Source organism: Oryzias latipes, chromosome 5 (assembly GCF_002234675.1).
Source record: "Oryzias latipes chromosome 5, ASM223467v1".
Taxonomy (NCBI): domain Eukaryota; kingdom Metazoa; phylum Chordata; class Actinopteri; order Beloniformes; family Adrianichthyidae; genus Oryzias; species Oryzias latipes.
In genome coordinates this window covers 7606099-7621840 of record NC_019863.2, presented here as the reverse complement: position 1 = coordinate 7621840, position 15742 = coordinate 7606099, and the positions used below count along the sequence as shown (strand labels likewise).

At 36.5% G+C, this 15742-nt stretch overlaps 2 protein-coding genes across 4 annotated transcripts; both read left to right on the top strand.

Moving 5' to 3' along the window:
• Window positions 1-856: 856 nt before the first annotated feature.
• On the top strand, window positions 857-10354 carry LOC105357515 (tumor necrosis factor receptor superfamily member 4). 3 transcript variants are annotated; one of them, XM_023954837.1, is made up of 8 exons: window positions 857-979; window positions 6794-6909; window positions 7034-7147; window positions 7263-7397; window positions 7477-7555; window positions 7655-7908; window positions 8013-8117; window positions 8920-10354. In XM_023954837.1, exons 2-8 carry the CDS (start codon window positions 6828-6830, stop codon window positions 9000-9002), a joined length of 852 nt encoding a protein of 283 aa, XP_023810605.1. In that variant the 5' UTR covers window positions 857-979; window positions 6794-6827; the 3' UTR covers window positions 9003-10354. The 3 variants fall into 3 exon arrangements, 2 of the variants coding, with proteins under 2 accessions (XP_023810605.1, XP_011490928.1); XR_911425.3 differs by lacking the exon at window positions 857-979 and having other exon boundaries at window positions 5061-6909; window positions 8920-9055; window positions 9507-10354; XM_011492626.3 differs by lacking the exon at window positions 857-979 and having other exon boundaries at window positions 5061-6909.
• A 1439-nt stretch (window positions 10355-11793) lies between these two features.
• LOC105357514 (tumor necrosis factor receptor superfamily member 3) lies at window positions 11794-15742 on the top strand. The gene is made up of 7 exons (XM_011492625.3): window positions 11794-12103; window positions 12263-12388; window positions 12477-12608; window positions 12835-12946; window positions 13914-13954; window positions 14057-14173; window positions 14458-15742. Exons 1-7 carry the CDS (start codon window positions 11971-11973, stop codon window positions 14610-14612), a joined length of 816 nt encoding a protein of 271 aa, XP_011490927.2. The 5' UTR covers window positions 11794-11970; the 3' UTR covers window positions 14613-15742.

The window sequence follows — 15742 nt, the reverse complement described above, 5'->3', positions numbered from 1 at the left end:
CAGAGATTGTGCAAAAGACGACGGGAGCTGGGCAGAGTGAAAGTCAAGCTGGCAATAAAAAAATCCTCGCAAATGTGTGGATTCTGGTGCTCCAACAGTGTTTGTCACTTTATTAATACTGATCATCAACCTTATAAAGCCCAGTTGAACCGCTGCTGTTTCAAAATACCCATGAATAAAACCCAAGTGTCACAATCACAAAAAAGTTGGTACAGTCAGCATGTCGAGGAAGAAACTGATGACCTCATCATTAAAGGACACCTTAAAGAGCTACTCCACCCCCTTGACTGTTACAGAGTAATTATCCTGTATTTGATATGAATTGATTAACAGCTTCTAAAGATTATTGAAATAAAAACAACAAAATACATTAAAGCATTTATTTTTTCTTAAAAGCTTTTGCTTTTCCTCTTGACTCCTTTACAACTCTGGAATCAAAAATCCATAGATATATAGTTCAATATCTTCTTTTTCTACATTTACTTATATGTTCACAGACAAAAACTTTGAACAGTCTGCAAATGTAACAGACCATTTAGTGACAACGTTTTGGTTGAAACCATCTACAGTTAATTGAGAAAGTAGATAAGATAGAAAACACCAGCAGGTTGACATTCAGTCTTATAAGGGTTCTGTTTAGTTTAGTTTTTATGTTTTTGGCCATGTTCTGGTACTGTAAGTGTTCTGTTTGGTCTGTGTTTGGTCTGAATGCAGACTGCTGTCAAGGGGACTTTCCTGTTCTGGATTTAAGCTTGTAAACAAAACCATGTGACTAAAGATGTCTTCACTCATTGGTCAGGGATTACTAGGGCAGGGCAAAAATTATGGAAGTCCTGCACTTTCAGTTTATTCACATTTTGAATTTCACTCACAATTTTAAACCCCTGTATCAACGTCAGGTTCCACACTTTTTATTCGCTTTCTTGCTTAGGTGTAAACATGTTGCAGGCTGGTTACTGGCAAGAAGCCAACTAAGAAGGTACGAGGATAAGAGTTTATGCCTTATAGACTGTTGTTAAACAGTGAAAAGCAATTTGTATCATGTTAAACATAGAGAATGTATTTATATGACCACATTTCAATGAGTCTCTGTGTTGGCATTATTTTAAGACAATTTATTAGCAGCTACCAGGTAGCTTTAAGGATGATGTCATAGCAGCAGCTGTTGACACAGAAAAGCATGTAAGAAGCATTTTCAGAAGTGTTAAACTAAACGTTCAAACAAATAAACAGATGAACTCTTTTTTTTCTGTTTGATAATATGACAATTGTTGCTTTATATTTGTCCGTGGCTCATCAGTTCCTGCATTCCTACTCTGTTTACATCGGCCACGGTGGCCGTTTTGGTTCAGCTGCTCTGCTCTGGGAACAGGTAGTATTCAGACTGAGGAGTCTCAGAGCGAACCGAAGATCAGTCCTTTGGGAAACAAACCGAGACCACCTCCAAAGATGGGTCCGAGAGCGGTTTCTGGTCCCGCACCAGGGTCCACTTGGGTGTTTTCAAATTGAAAATTTGTTCTGGATTATCGGGGGAAAATAAAATCTGTTTCACTTTAAGCAAATAAAATGTGTCCAGTCTGAATAGACCCTTAGGGGGTTTTCAGACTGTGTCCTTCGGGTATATTCCGACTGGGAAAACCGACAGAATTAGCTAAATTTGGTCCGGATCGAGTTCTGAACCTTGCGTCTGGTCTATATTCAGATTACCGTCAAGGGGACTTTCCTGTTCCGGATTAAAGCTTGTAAACATAGTTTAACATTGTCTAAGGGCGTTGCACTTTGGGTTCTGTTTTCCTTTAATTCAACTTCCTGTCGTATTTTGAAGGTTTCTTCCTGCCTGTCTTAGTTTGAGTTTTACTTCCCTGTTCCAATCTCCCTTTATCGTTTTCCCCTGTGTCTCATCTGTCCTGTTTGTATAAATGTCTTGTCTCTGCCTTCCTTGTTGCTAGTCCATACTGGCGGCTACAGTGTTTCATTGTGTCCCCCGGCAGTTGGTTGTTTGGTTTTCCTACTTGCCAGCGCCTTTTGTTTTGTCAAAAATCCCGTGTTTTTTGGAAAACCCTGCCTCCGTCTCTGCATTTGGGTCCTGCACCATGCAACCCGTCGACATAACAAAGGGTGTATTGCAACATCTCACAATATTACTCTCACAATGGTAATCCAATTCATGACTTCGGTATTATTTTTATGCTAAATTTTCATGGCAATACCTGCAGAAGTAGAGCATAATTTAAGTGACCGATGTATTTTAAATTTAAATGAGGGGTGATATAGTTTCATAATTCTTAATACTGAATATATTTTAAACTGAAAGCACAATAAGGAGCAACAGAGCATTAGTCAGTTTAATAGATGAATATGAAAATTAAGCTTTCTACTTTGAAATAATAGAAATCACAGACCAGATAGAGAACTTGATACCTGTATGCCTTTGACCTTAATATCCAGATGCACATTCTTTGTTACGCATCAGACCCAATCTAATTTATATTCTTCTCTAAGTCACTGACAAAGCTAGAAAGCAAACCAATCCACAACTTTTACCCTCACTCAAAAGAAAAATCTAAAATATAGAGCAAAGCAGAGAGCACCTTTTGATGCAACATAGATTATCTTGCAGTGAAATCTAGACACCACTTCCTTTAGAAGGAGCGTTGTTCTTGTTTTTGCGAACAAAAGGGATCATGTAGTCAGGTGTCAGGTCAGATCACATGGCAGATGTGATGTGAAATTATATTTTGTGTTCTGCTCCAGTCCTTTTCAGACAAAGATGATCATCAACTGACTTTTTTGTGTTATAAATTCCCCCTTGAGCTTCCTCCCATTCCTCATGTTTTTTGTAGTGTCATTCCACGTTGTTTTTTTATTTCATTTTATGTCTCTTTTTGTTGAGTGTGAGGGGTTGGAAAGGTTTGAGGGCATTCTGGGTGTTTTATAATTTCATTTGTAATTGTTTTTAACCTGTAAAGCGCTTTGTGTTTCTGCTGCATGAGGAAGTGCTTCATAAATAAAGTTTGAATTTGATTTAGTTGGTTTAAAAGCTTACAGTTAGGTACTGCATAAAATCACAATCTGACTTTAGATCTAGATGGGTTTAACAGCTGGCCTGTAAAGGGAGGACTCATCCTGGTCCCCGGTACTGCTCTGGTGTAATCACAGCTGTTTCTGTAGCAGCATTACAATTTAGCAGGTGTACCAAGAAAAACAAGATCAAAACGAATCCTTAAAGTTGCTATCCAACAATAAAAAAAATACTGGAGAAAACATTATTTTCCAAGTAAATCCAGGCCGGTTGATTTGCTTTTGACGCAAAACAAAGGCCTTTGATGACCTACTTTCCTTTGGCTTTCTAACTCAGCTGAAACTGAGTCATCACATTAGTTACTCCCAAACACTATTTAAGGTTTCTCCACAAGTATGTCAAAAGAATTCGTGACCTGTACGACCGTTGCCAACCGTTAAATGGACATTCTGAAAATGTAAAAATAACATTTACTTTTTTTTTGGCAAAAGGTTTTCATGTTTTTTCCCCAAAGTCAACCGAAGCGTTCAACAGCAGATTTAAGGGAGGTGTGTGTGGGCAATGTGCAGATGCACCGCAGATGTGGTTGTTTCCATGTGTAAGTCCTTTTCTTACTGGCGATTCAACAGAAACGCTTTCCGACATCTGAAAAGCAGTTCACCTACGGTATTTTTTTTCCGAGAAACAGTTTAGCGAAATAATAACAAGCATGTTAAAAATAACTTTATTCAAATAGTTTCTAAAAATTGTCTTGTAATAATCCACTTGTGTTAAAAAAAATAGCTTAAATGAATTCAATTAACACAGAACTGTAAACATTTACCAGTCAAGACCAAAATCAAGTAATCATGTATACTTCATAGTACAAAAATATGTTTACATCTTTATTAAAAAAAAGTTTTTTCTTTTAGTTGATGCAACCTTAAGAGGAGACAATTGATCATCAATGTCAACAATTCACTCGGTACAATACATACACTGACCAAAAATATAAACGCACCACTTTTGTTATTGCTCCCATTTTTTATGGTATGAACTCAAAGATGTGAAACATTTTCCACATACACAGAGTAACCAGTTCTCTGAAATATTGTTCACAAAAGTCCCACTCCAATTATTTTTTGAGTTGTGGGTGGAACCGTTGGCACAAAGTAAGCCTGCCTTCAATTCCCATCAACCATTTGTTTACACACAATCCCCAACATCACACTACTGGTCCAACCAAAATGGTGAGCAATACTGGAGCTATACAGCCGTACAGTTTGGAGGCAGAGACCAGCTCAGATGAGGAAAAGTAAGACGTGAATCTATTTGTCTTCAAGTGAATGCATCAGAATGAAAAGGAGCTGGGAGTTTGTGGCCAGCTAATTCCAACAGCATTTTTTGTCTCCACATGACTCACAACAATTTGAATAAAAGAAATAATCAGAAATGGAATGGTACGCTTCATTTTCTATATATATATGTCCTTCATCATGAGAAGAATGCCACAAGAGCGTGTTAAAAAACACAATTTTCATTGGAGTGAGTCTTTAACACAGAAATTTGACTTATTTGCATCCATTTTGGGAACCTACTGAATCCCTGTTGGTGCAAATGCAGCTACTGTTGGGCAAAACTGGGGTGGGGGTACGTCCTGTTGCCACGTAGCAAGGCCACACACTCGTGAAGCACTGCTCACCTGTCTTCCCCTCCCGCACATTCCTGCTTGAGACGTATTTAAACCACGAAATAAAAGCTCCCAAACCGATCCTGACCCCTCCATAAACGATGTCTCTCCACCTAAAGCTGTTTTTGGCCAATAAAGTTAGAATAAAACCCCCCACTATTGGGCTGGAAACTGCCCAATCCGGCAGTGCGGCTAATTTTTAAATACCAGCTTCCTTAAAATCGGTCAGTTAGCTTTAGCATTACATTGTGTACTTATTAAAAAAAAAAAACATGTTTTAATGAAACTAAAAACCACAAATGGTTAACAGGTGTTGATTCACTCATGTGGTCTTCTGTGGGGGGGGGGGGGGGGGGGGGGGGGTTGTGGAGAGGAGGACTGTCCTTGGAGCAGTACTCAATCTCTGTTATATTTTCTTTAAGATTTAAAAAAGAAAGTCAAACTCTTCCCTCATGGAATCAGTTAATCGTCTATTTGCCCCACAGACCCTGACTCATCCGGTTTATCTGAGATCTTGAAAGCAGTCGATCTCAAGCAGTGCCACAGTGTTAAGAAAAATCCCCTTTTTTCAGTCTGGAGCTCACAGATGTTTTGTACCGCTGGAAGAAACATAGGTTAAAACCACATATCCTGTGGAAACACGGCGATCTAATCTCACAAACTGCAAAAAACAAGTCTAAGACTTTCATTCATCCAGGTTGATTCCATTACAGTAGTAGGTTTAGGGGCTGTCATCTGGACTTAGTTTTTTAAATGCATTTTTAATGCAAAAAAAACATTAAACCAAAATTGAAGTATTGTGATTTTTACGATCCATTTCTGTCCAGATCGTTTTAATGAATGCTTGAATTGGATAAAAACAAAAGCCTAAGTCTACAACAGATTACAGGGCAAAAATATTTGATGCTTTCAAAGATTTAAAACTTTGATTTTAGACATTCAAGATATTTTACCAGGTTGGAAGCTGCTTTAACTAATTTTTGCTCTACACCCAGCTTTTCTTAAAAATCGGCACAATTGAGACTTTTTTATTGTCTCATTAGGAGCTAGGATCAAAAACTAAGGAAGTTTTTATTAAAATGAGTCAAAATCATTTTGCTCCAAACTTTTTATGATAGAAAGATTTGGTTTAAGACTCAAAAAATCAAATTGCATTTTTGATTCAATTTCAAGGATGTTATTTTTTATACATTTATACAGATTAAAAAAGAGAGACTGGAATTCATCGTTAAAATTTTTGAAACAAAAATTTAGATTTGTGTGCTGAGACTAGGTGCTACTTTTAGAAGATTTATTAAGATGGGCCAACTTGATTGTTTTCTTATTCTGTTCACATTTTGCTCTAAAATTTATTTCCACCTATTAGACTATCTTTTTGTCACTGTTATCAAAATGAACTAAATTTAATGAATTTCTATAGTTACTTACAATAATAACTCCAAAAATACAAATCAATTTTTTAGAACAAGCAAAAAATATTTATTATTAGACTGTAGAACATTCAATTAGAAGAAATTCTATTGAACAATTACCTTTTTAGCTTATTATTGCTTTTTTGACTGCTTGTGAAGGACTCCTTGTTTTAGATTTTGATATTTTATTATAAGATTTCTTGTAAAGTAAAAATGACATGGCATATACGAATCATTGTACTACTTTCTAGTGGTTTTCTTCTTAAATTAGTGCTCTTTTCCTGTTTTAGGCTGCCTCTTTTTGCAGTGAAGGACCTTTGGTGTAATCTCTGTACTTCTGAGCAAGCAATGAGCAACAGCGGAGAAGAAAATTCCTTCTAAATGGGAGATTAGGAGGAAAACCTCATGCAGAAGTAAACTCAGCACGTTTTAGTGATCAATTGTTTTCACCTTCACAAGATTTCACATTTAAATCAACTTTTTAAATTCTTCAGACTTTAAATCTTTAACCAAATAAAGTTTTTTTTCCAAACAGATGGTATGAGTGCTTGCAAACTTTGCTTCCTCAGCATTGGTGACACACTTCAGACAGAATGAGATTGAGTTGTCAAAGCACGTGTGGGTGTGTTTAAACAGTGAAACAGTGGTGGCACCCCAATGTTACTCTCATTCTGTGGCGCCTCACTCCAGATCAGCGTGACTCTGTTCATTAAGAAGAACGACAATGCTTCTGTACACGCCATTCATTCTTTTTCTGGTCCTAAACGGAGTCCCGACTGACACGAATGCCGTCGACTGCGATCCAGGTAAAGCAGGGTCCTTTTTTTCTCAGAATTTTCTTCCAAATCTTCTTTTTTTTCCCTTTGCTATTTCATTTTGATGTACTTTGTGTTGGTATAATTAAATTGTGCTCCTGACTTTATCATGAAGGCCACTGGGTTACTTTTGAGGGAAGAAAGCGTGTCTGTAAACCCTGCAAAGAAGGATATTTCCAGCCAGAAAAAATGCAGTCTAAATGCAATCCCTGTTTAGGTTGTGAAACAGGTAAAACTTTTGCTGTTTTTACAGTTTTAAAGGAAAACCAAACAAAAGAAGTTGATTTTCATGTTCTGCTCTTAAGGAAATAATCAGCTCTTTCTTTTTTTCCCTTGTTTTGTAGAATCAGGAAGTTTTGTGCAAGAAAAGTGCACCCCTGTAAAAAATACAAAATGCCAGTGTCGTGACGGATTTTCCTTCTTAGCATCAGATTATTCTATTTGCCAGTGTAACAAAGGATTTGGTCTAACAAAAAGAGGTACTGAAGTCAGAAAACAGATGCTTTTCAATTTTCAACTTGTGTTTTCAAATAAATCTTACACATAATCTCCCATCAGGTGACCAAATGGTGTGTTCAGAATGCCCCCCAGGACATTTTAACCCAGATTATGACAAACCCTGCAAAAAAATGACTGAGTATGATCATAGTATCTCTAAGATTCACTACCTTGTATTCTTTTTTTCATGAAAAAAGATGTTTACATTGACAGCTGTTACTTTTTATACTCGTTTCAGCTGCAAAGACGCAGGAGTGAAGGTTCCTGGAACCCCAACCTCTGATGCTGTCTGTAAAGAAAAAAGTGAGCTGACAATCGCATCAACTTCCACTTCTAAAAGAGCTGCTTCTGTCACGCTCGTAACCCCCCGCCAGCAGCAGAGGGGGACTCGGACGCCAAAGACGCGTCCCGTTATCACTACCACAACAAGTCCACTACCAAAAGAGCCCAAAGGACAGCCCCCTTCAAACACAAGTAGTGAAAACCACTTTGGTAAAACACCAGCTGCCCTCTAAATTTCATTTTCTCTCCTCAGAATAAAAATTCTTCTTACATGAGCTGTAGTTCAATAGTTGTTTGTTGTTGTTTTTAACCAGGTTTGGGTCTCCTCATGATTGGAATTGCTGGGCTGCTCCTCCTCTCTGCTGTGACCTGCAAGCTGCATTTCACGCCTTGTTGGAAGAAAAAAGGAGCACCGCACAGTATGTTTGCTCTGCATGTTCGCACAGTCTGATTTAATTCCAGCACCACGATATATTATCATGCCAGAAAGGTCAAAAGCTGCACAGGTTTGCCGGGCAGAAACATCTGCTTCATTTTGTAAGAAGCCTATCCAGATCCTGCAGGACTGAGCCTCACCTGAAACATCACTGAAACACAATAAATGTAACACAAATGTGTTCTAATTTGGGTTTAACAACAATTTGATTCAGATCACATTTTGTGGTTGCTGATTTGTTGTTGGTTCATCTTGAACGATCCAACGCGATTTGATTCTCTGACCTAAAATGGATCCAAAACATCTTAGGCCAAAAATTCGATTTAATTTAATGTTGCTGTCATCACGTGTGCGTTGTCTGCTGTGATGGCACTTAGTCGTTTTTATATTATAGTAAAAATAACCTACTGTGACTCAATCCAAATGGTATTTTCTAATACAGTAGTGATTGTATTCAGTTTATTTAATTACGTAAAGGATTTTATAATGGCGTGGGTCCATTTAATTCGATTAAAAACTTGCCTCAGACAGATCGATTTGGTTGGATTGTAGGAATATGAACCTATTCATTGATTAAGTCAATTAATCATTATTGGAATTTACAAATGCTGATCAATGGATCAATTTTGGTTCTGCTCTTATCCATGACATTAAATGTTCTGCGCCAGCTCCATTCACATTTTTGTAGCTTTAAAGGTGCTGGAAAAAAAGAGGCTATTGGGACTGAAAGTTTGACACTTATCTGTATTCGTCCAAACTTACCATGACTTCATCTTTGTTTGCAGTGGAGGAGGACTCATTCTGTAAACCAGTCAAGGAAAGTGGTGATGGCATCGATTCCTCCCTCCACTTGAATCCAGAGCCTTGATGCAAATCATTTCTTTTGTGTGACTGTGTCATCAAAATGCTGAGAAATGACAGGTCAGATGATTTCTTCTGAGAAGTTTGTACAGTTTTCTTTGTGTTCTTTGTTTTTATGTGAGACATGTACTTTGTTGTGTACCGCGACTACTTTTGCAGCCATGTGGTCAATATTTGACTTTCATTTTGTTCTGTTGGAATATAATAATAGAGAAAGTGCCAAAAAAGAACGACATACCTCACTTTTTAAACATTTGCACAATAGCATGTGTTCTCATTCTCTTAAATGACTTTTACCAACATATGCAAATTTGACATTTTAATTTGTCCTTTTGTGTACTGTGACTTAAGACAAAAGTACCAATGCTATCCTGCCTAAATGTTTCAACATTTATGTATCCTGAGATTTTATACACCTTCTATTACCTTGGAATCTACTTAAAATGTGATTTAATCTCAGTGTTAGCTTTTTGTTGTAAAAATGTCTCCTTTTCTTTGGCTTTTTGCTCAGGTTCAGAGGGAAAAAAGTCAAGTAAACATGTTTTCTGTGGGGTTGGGGGAATTCCCTTGTGGAGATAAACGTGTCTATATTCTGCTGGTGAGAGAAGCCTTCTTACATTTCTTGCTTTTGCCCTTTGGAAAGATTGATTTAGTAAATGTGAGGACTTTTCTTGGTTGTTTATAGCAGGTGTTTGTCAGGAACAGACAGTCAGAGGAGTTGTGAAAGCATCCTCGCATCGCCTCTCCTCATTTACATTTCACTGAGAAACAAACCATGCACCCAGCATAAAGCTGCTCACTTGGCTGAGTTTAATGCCTCGCTTGGATCAAACTGTTTTCTTTCACTTTGTTCCCAAAATTAAGCGTTGTTTTTCCTTTAAAAGGATTTAGATGAAAAAAACAATAGTAATAACAATGTAGAAATACATTAACTGGTATTTATCTCTCACTATCGCTTTAAATGAACTGATGTAAAAGTTACTCAGGCTGTAGAAAAAGTGTTTCTTGTAGTATTCTTCCTATGTTAAATATCATTTTTGTTAGCAGTGCATTAGTGTTTATGTAATCTTTTACTCCATCTGCTGGTTTTGCTGAAGAAAAAAAAAACAGTGACAGAAAGAAAACTGCACAGAGGCCCCAGTAAAGATTTACTCTGAATGTGAAGAATCAGGAAGTAGAAGTGTGGTTTTAAAGAAATGCAGTCACTTGTAGGGTTTGCAATGCAAACCCAGCTGCTTATCTAACGATGCAAAGCACAGACTGGCGTTTTTAAAAGTTTTACATCTGCTTGTCAATTTATCTATTGTTTTATGGAGACATTAAAATTACAATAAACCAAAATAAAATGTTTCTGTTTTATTTTGTGTGAAATGTTTGTATTTTTGTGTTTTTACTTTCACTTCACAACCCTTTTACTACACCTTTACTCATTAAAGAGTAGACGTCGGACATCGTGCATACACCTTTTGTAAGGGTATCCAGTTTAGCAACTAGACTCTCAAAATAAAATCATTGATCTATGCAACACCTTGAAAACAAATATATACTATTTAATAAATTTTTATCTTAGCTTTCTTTGCTTTGATGTGTTACATTTATGCCAACATATCCCAATCACAACAAAAGTCCAGAATTCAGCAAATATTCTCTTCAGTCGCTCTCACTCAGCGTGAGACAAAGTACACTCTTTATGCAGCTCTTCATAGCACACAAACTGCGACTGCAAGTAAAATACTCACCTGCAACAAGTAAAAACTTTTGACTTTAAGCCGTCGGTTGCCTCTAATATAACCCCCATAAGACGCCACCCACTCCTGCTACAGTTGTGGTTGGGAGAAATTCCTCTAACTACTGGGTTACGTCAATGGAAATGCATAGTGTTCGTCACCACACCACCAACAGGTCTGCTTGATGTCTGCTTGAGCACCATCAAAAGAAGTGACTGTCTTTGAAAAACTGTGAAGCCGATCATCAAGAATCAAGCGGTCACGTGGTTCATGACTGTCCCTACCTACGTAATTGTTAGATAGTAAGTTAGTCAACAACCAAAAAATAGAAAAAAATTTTTTTTGTTTATTCAATAAGACGACGATGACAAATGACGAAAAACCAAACTATCAATAAGAAATCCTTCCTAAATTAAGTGTGTGACGCTTTCATAGAAAAATACTGATATGCAGTAGGGATGCAACGTTTCACTCCCCTTTGATTCGGTTTAATTGTGTAACATGTGGTTCCGTTTTAAACCATAAATTCTGGCATCAATGGTAGATATTTGGCTGTCTGTCAGATTGATCAATTTTTTTTTAATTTACACTTAGACATCCAATATTTCATAGGATTTTATTGATTGAAAGACAGACGGACGGACGGACGGATAGACAGATATACAGATAGATAGATAGATAGATAGATAGATAGATAGATAGATAGATAGATAGATAGATAGATAGATAGATAGATAGATAGATAGATATACAGATAGATAGATAGATAGATAGATAGATAGATAGATAGATAGATAGATAGATAGATAGATAGATAGATAGATAGATAGATAGATAGATAGATAGATAGATAGATAGATAGATAGATAGATAGATAGATAGATAGATAGATAGATAGATAGATAGATAGATAGATAGATAGATAGATAGATAGATAGACAGACAGATAGATAGATGTCATTTACTTGCTAAAGAAAGTAGCAAGAAGATTCAAACTAAAGATGTGACAACAAAACCGAATGAAATAGATTTGCAGGTGTAATGAACAAGAACTGAAAACGTTGAACAGAAATCATTCCTCATACACTGCAATGTGATTGGTTTGCTATGTTACAGTTGTCGCCAGTGGTCTGTCACTTCCTGACTTAACCAGAGGTTTCATGTTATAGGGTGGCTAGGAAAAACCAAGACGACGGTGACGTCAAATCAGTATAAAACCCCAAAGACAAAAGAATTGCACTGATTACAATGATAAGTCTCAACCTGTCTGTGGCATTTTTAACACTGCGTCAGCTGTGCATTTGGACTATAGTGGGAGCCACACCATGCCTCAAAAATCAGTTTTGGAACAATGGCCTGTGCTGCGACTTTTGCCCCCCAGGTAAAAACCTCAGAATGGAATATCTCTTTAACTTTTTAAGTGTTTAAATCTATTGATGTCTCTTTTTTTCATCCAATTTTTTTTATTTGAGAAATAAGCCAAAGTGAGGATTCTCACAGCTTGTGTCTCATTGGTATTGTTTGTTTATTTTCATTTAAGGTCATTACATGGAGCACTTTTGCTCCAAGAGCCAAAGGACAGTCTGCAAACCCTGCAACGAGGGCTACTATGCAGATAAACCCAACAACTTTGACGTCTGTAATCGATGCCAGTCGTGTCAACAAGGTAAAAGAAAAGATGCTGACAAGCCATTTAACCCAGTTGTAAATGCTCAAAGACATTATATGTGCATTCAATTTCTGTCTGTTAACAGTGTATTCTGAGAATTGCACAACAACCACAAATGGAAAGTGTGATTGTTCGCCCGGTTTCCTGTGCTCCAACGATGAGTGCTCTGTTTGTGAGGAAAACAAATGCACCGAAGGGGAGGAAGTGAGAAGGAAAGGTAAGAATGAACATGTTTGAAACTTTATCAACGACATTTTCTGATCTTTATGGTGACTTCAATGACTTGTAAATGCATACGTTTGTTTCTTTATTATTTGTGGAAGTAACTGGGAAACAAATTGATCAATTTCCCCACAGACGTAGGCTAATGTCTTATATGTAAAACCCTCATGTTGCCATGGAAAAAAAGAAGTCTCATTCCAGTATCTTCTGTATCTTTGCAGTGAATTCAGAAGAAACTCCAAAACTGGTGAAATACAGCTACTATTGTGAACCAAAATGCTCCGAACATGAACACTTTGACTCAAGTGAGAAAAAGTGCAAAAGCCAGAGACGGTAAGGGCTTTTCTAAACATACTTATTCTGTTTTCTTTTTATCTTTTTTTTTAATTTGATATGTATGAAAAAAATAGTCATTTTTATCACCCAGAAAAAAAATGCACTTCTTTACGACCCTATCTATCTCATCTAGTTGAATGTTTTCTGTGCTATCTTTATTTTAAATGCACTTCAGTAAATTTCCTCAATACTGCTGTGTACTATTAGGACAAGCTGGCTTTTTTCTGGGATCTCATCTGAAAAGGAATATTATCATGCCGGAAGATGTAAAGGATTTTTTTTTGTAACGAGCTCTTAAAAGACAGATAAAGAACAGAAGCTTGTCTTCATGAAGGAATACTAAACACTTGGAAAAAAATCTGTCAGTTTTGTGTCTTTTTTCTTGATGCATTTGCAGGCATGTTTTAAAAAACAGATTTGTTTAATTCTTTCACTGCATTTAGCATTTAAATTTAGCCTATGTTCTTCATTTTTGGGTCAGGTGTTTTAAAAGTCCCACTCCGATTGTCTTTTGGTTAAAAAAAACAAAGTAAATTAATTAAGTTACAATGACAAATGGGCTGGAAAGGTGTTGTGTTCTTGCTTATTTAGGGTTGTCATTTGAGGAACAAAGAACACATTTTTACTTGGAGACATGAAACTGAATATACATATTGACACATTTATAGTAATTAGAATAGATTCACTTAATAAATGCTTTTATCCGTTTCCATTTCACAAACCCAACCATGACGTTTCAGTGTTTTTAAGAATTCTAAGCAAGAGGATGTAAATAATGACACTTTTGATATGGATAGATGCCTCCATTCTGGAAAGTAAAAGGGAAGACTATTTTGACTATTAACAAACCAATTACTTACACAACTGAATTTAAAAAAATAAACATTATCAATTCTAAAAAAGAACCTTTTTGACTGAATGAATTAGTAAAAATGTCTTAACAATTTGTGGTCGATGTGCACAGTGCTTCTGGCCTCCCTGACCATCTTCAACGGGACAAACCAGGTATGCTCACACTCAGACTTATGCATTACTCTAAAATCTAGTACATAAAGACGAAGCGGTTAGTTAAACTAAATTATAATTTGATTTTTATTTTCCCCCCAGATCTTGAAAGATATTGGATTTTTGTGATCATGGGCACTGGCTTTGTTTTGGTCTCAATCCCCCCCATTGCCTTTGTGTTTTATACCTGGTCAAAGGAAAGGAGGATGCCCATTGCAAGTACGAAATTAAAACAATTTGAAACGTTACACTAATTTAAAACATCCTTTAAATGTTAGCACAGCCTCACACAATTTAGGATTTTTGTTCTAAATTGAAAAGCCATGTCTGAAATTACTCACTTAGCCAACGATAAGTAAGAAATGTGTCAAACCTTTACAAAGTTTATTTATTCTTTTTGAAGAAAGGTCATGTCAATAAGAAGAAAAAATGTTTAGGACATTTGTGGAATTGTGATGTAAATTTGAGAAAATAATTGTTTATCATGCCGTTCTCTGCATCAGGTGATGCAGCTGTGAAAGTGCCGACTGCCAAAATCAGTGACTTTCACCTTTCGAAGGAAGAGAGTGGACTACAGCTCATCACCACGGATGACTCCACAGAAAGTAACACGTTTGACTCATGTGGCTTGAAGGAGGTCTCTACTTTATCATTATGACACAACTTTGGGGTGTCTATTTTTCTAAGCTAAAAGTACCTAAAGAGGTACTGTGAGACAGTGACGTGCGGTGGTTCACGGCTGGTGAGGCACTGACGTCATCAGTCAGATTTACAAACATATGAACCCTGCAGAGCAGCGTAGTCACCATTTGATTGGCAACAGTTCAAATTTCATTTCAACATTTGTCTTCCATTTACAAACTGTAACATAGAAAAAAAAGCACCAAGATTGTTGTGAATGAATTACTTTGACTTATAAATGAAGTCTGTGCACCGCTCCTTCTGAAGTAATACCTGGATAAGCTGTTTGTAGAAGTGTTCCTTTTCTTTCTTCAGTTTTAAAAGTCTCTCTGTCTCAATGGAGATCACTGCCAGTGATGTGCCTTCACAAATTCCTGAGTTTAGACGCATAATCCTCCATTAAGAAAATGATGTTTAGTAAGTAAGGGTTAAAGTGTGCATTATTACTTTGTGAAAGCCTGAACCGTCCGACGCGAAGCATTTTTCATGGTCACTTACAAAAGCAATACATATTAACCAGTTTTTAGTCCTTAATTCTTTTCTTTTTTCCAATTTGGATCGCTTTTCTCACAAAAAGCGGACTATTTGTTACGCTGTTACTATTTGTTACAGCCGCTGCAGTCAAGATTCGGCGACATATAAACACAATTTTGTGCATTGAACTGTCCATTATCAGTAATTAATGGACTTTGCAGAATTAACCGTCAGATGTGATCATAGTTGTTGTCATTTAATACAACGGACAGCTTATTGGGCATTATCCCGTATAATTTAAAAATGAGATTGGTCTTTGTGTGTGTTTTACTATTTTATTTGTGAAAGCTTGATTTTGCTTTTGATTTTGAAGTTGTTCAAGGTATTTATTATTTAAAACATTTTTTTTACTTCTTTCTGAAAAGTTTTTTAAAATAAAGTTTGATTTCTTTGATTTTGATTTATGTGTAAATATTTCTCACCTGGTCTGTGTGTGTCTGTTTTAGAAGTTTGTTATAAAGGGATGGTCATTTGAATTTCAGAACTGTTCATGTTCTTGTACTGTACATGACTCTTTTCCCCTGTCTGCTTTATTTTAGTTATGAAATAAAATGTTACATTTTTTGAGCGTTA